At 41.4% G+C, this 8,025-nt stretch overlaps 1 protein-coding gene across 1 annotated transcript; it reads left to right on the plus strand.

The window, feature by feature from the left end:
• The first annotated feature begins 789 nt into the window (after positions 1-789).
• LOC122212669 (odorant-binding protein-like) lies at positions 790-7,757 on the plus strand. The gene is made up of 7 exons (XM_042926612.1): positions 790-1,140; positions 1,642-1,778; positions 2,912-2,982; positions 5,299-5,400; positions 6,249-6,350; positions 6,607-6,651; positions 7,554-7,757. Exons 1-7 carry the CDS (start codon positions 790-792, stop codon positions 7,610-7,612), a joined length of 867 nt encoding a protein of 288 aa, XP_042782546.1. The 3' UTR covers positions 7,613-7,757.
• The last annotated feature ends 268 nt before the right edge of the window (positions 7,758-8,025 follow it).

Raw genomic sequence — 8,025 nt, forward strand, 5'->3', positions numbered from 1 at the left:
GGTAACAGCTTCCTAAAAGACTGTTATTTTGTGAACTGATTCACTGTTTGTTTTTTTTTTTTAAGATTTTAATAACATCTTAAAACCTGTTTTCTCCAAGCGGAACACTCCCCTACGAGCTTTCCATCAGTACAAAATTGTCTGATGTCACAATCAACTCACAGGGTCACTCAGGACACTCTAAAACTTTGTCCCCAAAAAACCTCCAAAGTAGTATACCGTCCAGCTCGTTCACCCACTTCAGAGTCTGGGAAATAAAGGAAGACCTAATGGTTCCACACATTTGGTCTGTGCCTTGGGCATTTATATTTATGAGTGGGCATAACTCAATGCCCACACATAAATCTTTCTGTCTTTCAACAAGGAAAAGGGTGCAGTTTGCTGGGGAAAGAAGGTGATTTCCTTGAAACTCATCTGAGAGAAAGGGAAGGACAGGTTTGTTCCCCGCACTCCCCCGCTCCAAGAATGAGTGAATGAGTCTCAGTGTGACATGAGATATGCAGGCTTGATCCAAACGACCCTGTAGGCAAGCCTACCTTCTGAATGTCCTTTGGAGGGGTTGATGGAAGAAACGACTAACATGCCTGAGGTCTGAGAGACCTTTGGGATACATTGCTGCCAACAGAATGTTTATTTTCAGCGTTGCACAATGGTTTCTTGTGAAAAATGACAAGTAGATAAACATTGCCACATTCACAGATGTTTACTATATAAAGAGGTCAAGATTCTCACCAGCAGGTAATTGATTCTGAGCTTCCTCCAGAGGAGAAACCAAAAGGTGTTAGAAAGATGAAGATTCTACTCTTACTTCTTGGAGTCGTTCTGGTTTGTGGCAGACGCCTACCTTTACCGGACGGCCGCCTACCTTTACCGGACGGCCGCCTACCTTTACCGGACAGCCGCCTACCATTACCGGACAGCCGCCTACCTTTACCGGACGGACACCTACCTCTACCGGACAGCCGCCTACCTCTACCGGACGGCCGCCTACCTCTACCGGACGGCCGCCTACCTCTACCGGATGGCCGCCTACCTCTACCGGATGGCCGCCTACCTTTACCGGACGGCCGCCTACCTCTACCAGACGGCCACCTACCTTTACCGGATGGCCGCCCACCTTTACAAGACAACCTTACACAGGTACCAGAAAAAGGCTAACCTGACATGGACGTCTTCATGTGTGTGCCTCTGTGTGTGTGTGTGTGTGTGTGTGTGTGTGTGTATCTTTTGGGGGGTTTTCTATGCATATCCAAATTTATGTGCATCTAAGCCTAGCCATGCACCTGGAAACTCGGAATCCCTCTGTTCATCACCTCCTAACACATTTCTGTTGTACATGTCTGCTCTGGTCTACTAACTGGCTGCTTCCCCCGTACTTATAAAAGAGAAGGTGCGTCAGCCAAAGAGCTGTTGGGTTTGAGCTCTTGCATTTGATAAGAACGAGTGTGCTATTTCAGGACTATGTGAATTTTTAGTTCTGCTGCAGACTTGGGTTTCTCAGTATTTTATAAATCTTGCTTTTGTTCTTTAAAGTTAGGTAGCTCACTGCTGATGTAAAAGAGGAGGGAAACCCATGCTGGATGATGTTGGAGGCCATCAAAAGAATTGGACCAACGTTTCTGATGGAAACTTTGCTTTTAGCTTTCAGGAGAATGGAACACGCTTTTGGTCGCAGCCACCAACGTTGACAAGATAAGCAACGACCCATTCCCCGGTTATATGCGCAAAGTTCATGTGGACATAACAAATGGCACAGTCGTCTTCAATATTTCTGTCATGTAAGAATAGCACAGAATGAAAAGGCCTGATCTGATGACCCTGAGAGGGCATCTGAGTTGCATGTTTGCAGTGAAATACCTCAGTGATGTTGAAAAGTGAGACTCTGAGTTCTTAAGAAATTCAGTACACCCTTCTTGCTTTAATGAGATGATTCTCAGGGACCTCCTGTGACCATAGGGTTCCCGACACTGGCCTCAATCATTCTCTACCCTGAAGAACTCCCAAGTAGCAATGTTTAATCATTATTAAATTCACCAAAGCCTTTGCTGCTTCAAATATTATTTATAAGATGCTCACTTTCCTGCAGGCATTTTATTAAGAACTCAAGAGTAACAGACGATGAAGACACTTTTTTACTTCCATTGTTCAAACCAGAGCCAGATACAGATCTATAGAGTAATAATATCATGCATGAAATTCTTTACTAAGAGGAAAGATGCGGTGGAAAGAGGGCACCAGAAAATGACAAATGATCGCATAGTTGAAGTGTATTGCCAAATCGAAAACACCAGCAATCACACATGCTGATGAATTCACCTGGAACTAACAATGATTTCCACGCCAACATTTGACTTCCAGTAGACGACTCCTAGGATAACAAAATGAAGCAGGAGGTATCCCTGAAATCACAGGAATATAGGGCATCTGAAAGCACCAAATCATGCAAACAGATCCATGGCCTGTAAGATTAAAACATCTATTTACATTGCAGGTGGGAAGTATCACGCTAATTTCTACCTTTCTGAGTTCGGATGGAGCTGCTTGGGGAAACTGATGATAGCTTATGATAGTTCAGAAAGTTCTCAGTATAAAGAAATGAGAAAACTTGCAAGGGGTGGTGACAGGGGATTGTAAGAAACTGAATGAAGTCTGTTTCTGAAGACCTAATTTCTAAAGCTATAAGTAGAATGCAAGAATCTTTCAGTCTCCACTGCTCACACACACATAAACACAGGCACATACTTTGAAGAATGAGAAATAAAAAGAGACACGTTTGTCTCGTTTGGCACGTTGTTTACAGGCACTGAAATGATGCCTCATTCAGATTCTTGTGCAGTTGAGACAAAGAGAATGTTAATTGTGGTTCAAAGTTTGTTTTCATCGACTCACTCGAAGACATTTTGTTTTTAAGGACGAACGGACTGTGCACAGAAAAGTCTGCCGTGGGAACCATTGGGCGTGACAAGTTTATCAATATTGGTTGTAAGTACAAGTATTTTACTGAGATATTAAGGTCAAAATCTTAGTCTCCACTTCTTTCTGGAACTCTAGTCTGCCTGAATTCTAGTTCAACTAATCATTGGAAATGTGACCAGGCACACTCCCCTAAATTATCTATCCAACCCCTTTATCTTGTCGTGCACAGTTAAGTCATAGGACATTGGTGACCCCTTCCAATTTTGAGTATTATTAAATCATTGATAAGTGCTCAGGATGTTTATTTCATAAAGTTCTTGAGTATATGAGAATGTTTCAAGATAATTTAAATGGCCTTAGGAACTAAATATAATAGGTCTATCCTCAGTTTACATATCAATCTCATTTTGCTTTAAGAGAATACTTTTTTAAACATCATCTTAAAACATCTTACTGCATTCCATTCTTGGGAGATTAACCTACAATCCAAGGAAATCGGAGTGATTTTAATCACCAGGCACATTTGTTCGTAACCTCAGCTTCTGTTAAAAGCAATGGGGATGTCGGCTAACACTTAGATTCTAAACTCTTCCTAATTACCCTAAACAACACTGCAAATTTTAAATGGCCTAATGTCTAAATATCTGATTAAAATTGTGATGTGTAAGTCTGTGGTTACAGCCCTCATCTAAGATAAGAAACAGCACAACGACTTGGCAAAAAGTAAAATATATGCAAACAAAGTGAATTATAGGCCTGGCATTCGACCCTATGCATATTCCTCAGTAACTTATGTTCCCAGTAGATCTTTTAAGTTATGTTTTCACTCTTTTTAGCTTTACATTATTTTTTCCTTTGCCTGAGCCATCAACGTCCTCTATCATCTTTTTTTTAATGTTCTCCCTTTTGGTAACCCCTTCTAACTTAGATTTGGACAACTTGAGAAGGGAGAATGAGCTGCACGTACTATAACAGCTCTTTGGGAACTAGGAATTGTAACCTACCCAGCTCTGTTCTGGAGAAAGTGAGGTGTCACACTGACAAGCAGAATACCAGCAGTGGCCTTGAAAACACCCCGGAGGCTCAGAAGACAGATTTAACTTCATTGCTTCCATAACCTGCACTACCTATATAAACCTATTTAGTGAGATTTCCTGCAAAGCCCTTCATTTAAAAAAAAATTTTAATGTTTATTTATCTTTGAGAGAGGGAGAGAGAGAGAGAGAGAGCCAAGCACAAGCAGGGGAGGGACACAGAGAGAGGGAGACACAAAATTCGAAGCAGGCTGCAGGCTCTGAGCTGTCAACACAGAGCCTGATGTAGGGCTTGAACTCATGAGCCATGAGATCATGACCTGAGCAGAAGTTAGATGCTCAACTGACTGAGCAATCCAAGCGAAGCCCTTCTTTATAACATTATCATTAAAACATTTGGTTACTAAGAATCTGAAGAGATGTATAAACTCTTATTTAAATTGTTCCAACATAACCCAAGACTCTTGGACCTAAGAGCAGGCCTGTGCAAGATTTAGGTCCATGCAACTCTGAAGTTGTTTCAGCTGCCACTTGGTCTCTGGCTGGGGCTGACTAAGGCTATTTGAATGGGAAACACAAAGTGGCATAGTTTCAAATAAAATCCTGATGAGTGGTTCCAATAAGGCATTGTGTATGTTGAGAGCAGAAGAGAGAACGGATATTAGAAGGTATGGTGATGACGCTAAGTTGGTCAATGCTTATTCTTTTTCTTGTATACGTGCCAGGGTGGATGGGCAGAGCCAGAGTGGAAGGTGCCCCTGCAGGCGGGATCTGAACGTGTGTATCGTCACAAGTAAAACCGTATTAATAAAAATGCACATGTTCGTGGCAGCCAGAAATTTGTTGGGTAATACACCTAGATTAAGGTGGCGGACGCAAATGACTCAGAAGATCGCCCAATGTAGGATAGGCACTCAGCACACAGTCATGCAGGGTTTTAAAGGGCAACTGAATTTTGGTCTTAAAGAGAAATCATCTCCATTGGCAGGATAAGGAAAATAGGAAGAGATTTTAAATTTGTATTTCATAATATGCCATATAACAAGTCGTGTTGTTCAAAAAAAGTTGCCTCCACTGGAACACGTGTTTCAGAAAACACTTTAGTAAGACTGGAAGGGGTGAAATGTTAAATTTTGGAAGAATGGGGCGATAAGAAAAAGTTCCTTACGGGCCTTGTCTCCATGTCATAAGCAATGTTAGCATTTGCTGCGTCATCAGAGGGACCAATATGAGAATGTTTTTACCAATATGCTAATAGGCCATGGTAGAGCCAATCTCCAATACATTCACTAAGGCAAGGCTACAGTTTATATACATTTTACATATATATTTTTTGTCTCACTCACAGATACGAATCAAAATATTTTAAATATTTTTTCTGCCAATTCAAATTATATCACAATCAACATGAACACCAGAAGAAACACCGCACAAGCGTTTGTATTGCTTGGTACGTATATCTTCCTGACGATGGTCATGGCCGTGTAATATTTCCACTGTCAGCATTCTCAGTGTGAAAATCAGTAGAGGTTGGAGGTACCAGATCGTAAGACATTTAAGAATAATTCCCATTTGTGCAAAAAAAAATTAGTTTGATTAGAAATTATTTGCTAACAAGTCAACTCATTTCAAGCCACGGCTATCTTCGGGTTGACCCCAATTCCTTCATTTTATGACAATTTTTCAAATAGACTCTTCAGCCTCAGAGCAGAAACTTAAAAACAACAAAAAACCTTCCTCCTGTTTAATCCTTTCAATGCACTATTGTGAACATCAACGATTTCCACCCCCAGGGGCTTGAGAGGGGTGTTTCAGCTCTGAGATACTAGATTTCAAGTTGGAAAAAGGCATTTGAAAACTCTGGTTTTCATAAAAAAGGAAGCTATCTCCCATTACCCCATTACCGTGTGACAGGGCTATGGTTGGGAAGGTGAGAACCGTGCTTGCATTTTCTTTGGGCCCAGACCAGGGGTGCATGTCAGAGCCAGAGTCTGAGGTGTAGGCAGAGATGGGGTAGGCTGGATATTCTTGATGGATTAGGCCCCCAATTCATGGATTTCCTGCTGTTTTCCTGGAGTCCCGCTGCTGATGTTGGGCACTGCCTGGGATACACAGGGGGAAAGCAGTGAACGGCTCCTACCCACTTAGGTCAGGCAGCTGACACTGGGACAAAGTCAGTGGCAACTGTTGGAGACTGAGTTAAAGACTTGATTTCCCCATTCATTCTCCTCGTTCTGCATGCAAAAATTCTTACAGGTTCTAATGGGCAATTTCTGCTTTATGCACGGTGATTTTCAGGCAGAAGACTTCATCCTGATGACAACGACTTTGCAAGGTTCAGGGAGTTGATGAGAGAAAACAATATTCCCGAAGAAAATCTTATAGATATGAGCAAAACTGGTAATGTGACTATATATATATATATATATATATATATATTTTTTTTTTTTTTTTTTTTTTTTTTTCCTGAACATATCTCTCACCTGATCTGTAAAAATGCTATCTGGAAAAAAAAAACTGATTCATTTTACATTTTCTCTTCCATGAATTATCTTTCATAAAACCCATTATTTAAAAGAAGAAATCCATACAAATATTGGGAAATGGCCATGATGGGTTGCTCCTTTATTCACCTTTTATATTTGTCTTTCCCCAGAGAAGTGTCCTAAAAATGAGAGCAGTACCACCCGTCCTGAACACTGTAAGTAAGAATGACGTGTTATCAGTGCTGCTATGTCAACTCAGTAATTATGTCACTAGAGAGCTTTTTTATGTTACATGAGGTTACTTTTTTTACCCCAAGATTGCAAACCAGTTGAGGTGATTAATGCTAAAAAGCAGTTTGGGGGATAAAGCATTATTTCACAAGAATCATGCCAGTGACAGCCATTCAGAGAGAAGCAGGAAAGCCAGATGCTGGTGGGGATGACAGGAAAAATGAGTTTTCCAGTCAGTTCTGACTTGAGGGCTGTCCGAATGCGTCACCACTCCATGTCCACTATTCCCGCTCATCCCGTGTTTAATTTTGCATAATTGCAACAGCCACCTCAGAGGCCCTCCTACCACGCCAATGACACAAGCGTTCAATGTGCATTTTCTGGCAGAACGTGATTTCCTTAAAGTGTGATTGTTAAACCTTTAAAGTAATACGAGCCTCAAATTACGATTGTGCTCTAGGCTAACACATGCCATTTGTCACTGTTGTTGGGAAGAAAGGGGCGAAAGAAAGGTCAAACAGAAATATTAGCTTTCATGCTGAATATAATGTCCTGAGGCCAGAGAGCTTTTGCAATCAGAAGACCAGAGTGTAAGTCCATCAAAGATCCTGTAAAATCATGTTTGATGTGCCATCCCCATGAACATTCATTCTGAAATCATGAAAGTGTTGGAAGGGATCCTGATTATGAAAAGTCCCATCACACACACATCCCTGAAAAAATTCCAGTGGGTCCCCCCCATATCGTGGGGATGGAGAGTATGATGTTCCCTGTGGGATTGGTGCACTGGGTCAACTAAACGTCCTCCGAACCCTTGATGTTGTACTTCCTGAGGCTCATACAGTCCACTCAACTCAACCTCCTCCCCTGTTTTATGCACCTGTAGCTGCATCCCTGAGAACCAGGAACACGGTCTTCCCCATGGAATCAGGATCAACAGCATGAAGAGTATGTTCCTTCTTTCTGCCTCACATCATTTTCTCTATTCATAAACATGTTCGCCTTTCCCATCTCGTCTCTGTCCATCACCATTCAGGTCCTGTTTGGTGTCACAGGATTTCTGAATGATTAAATAAATTGATTACACATGTATCCTGTACCTGTGTGTCTGTGCACATATGCATGTATCCTAAGCCTGTGTGTTTAATTTTAAAAACACATAAATATCCACTTTACATACAACTACCCAGGAAACCATGGCTATCATAGGATCAACATCCCATCAGAGATAATTCAGATTAGGCTTAAACAGAAAAGCCACAGAGGTGTCTAAATGAGAGGGAGAAAAAGGTCTAAACCATCAGCGGAAGGGACGATGGGTATTTTTACTATAATGGTCAAGAAAAACGTCCCAAGGA

The sequence above is a fragment of the Panthera leo genome, chromosome Y (genome assembly GCF_018350215.1).
Source record: "Panthera leo isolate Ple1 chromosome Y, P.leo_Ple1_pat1.1, whole genome shotgun sequence".
Lineage (NCBI taxonomy): Eukaryota > Metazoa > Chordata > Mammalia > Carnivora > Felidae > Panthera > Panthera leo.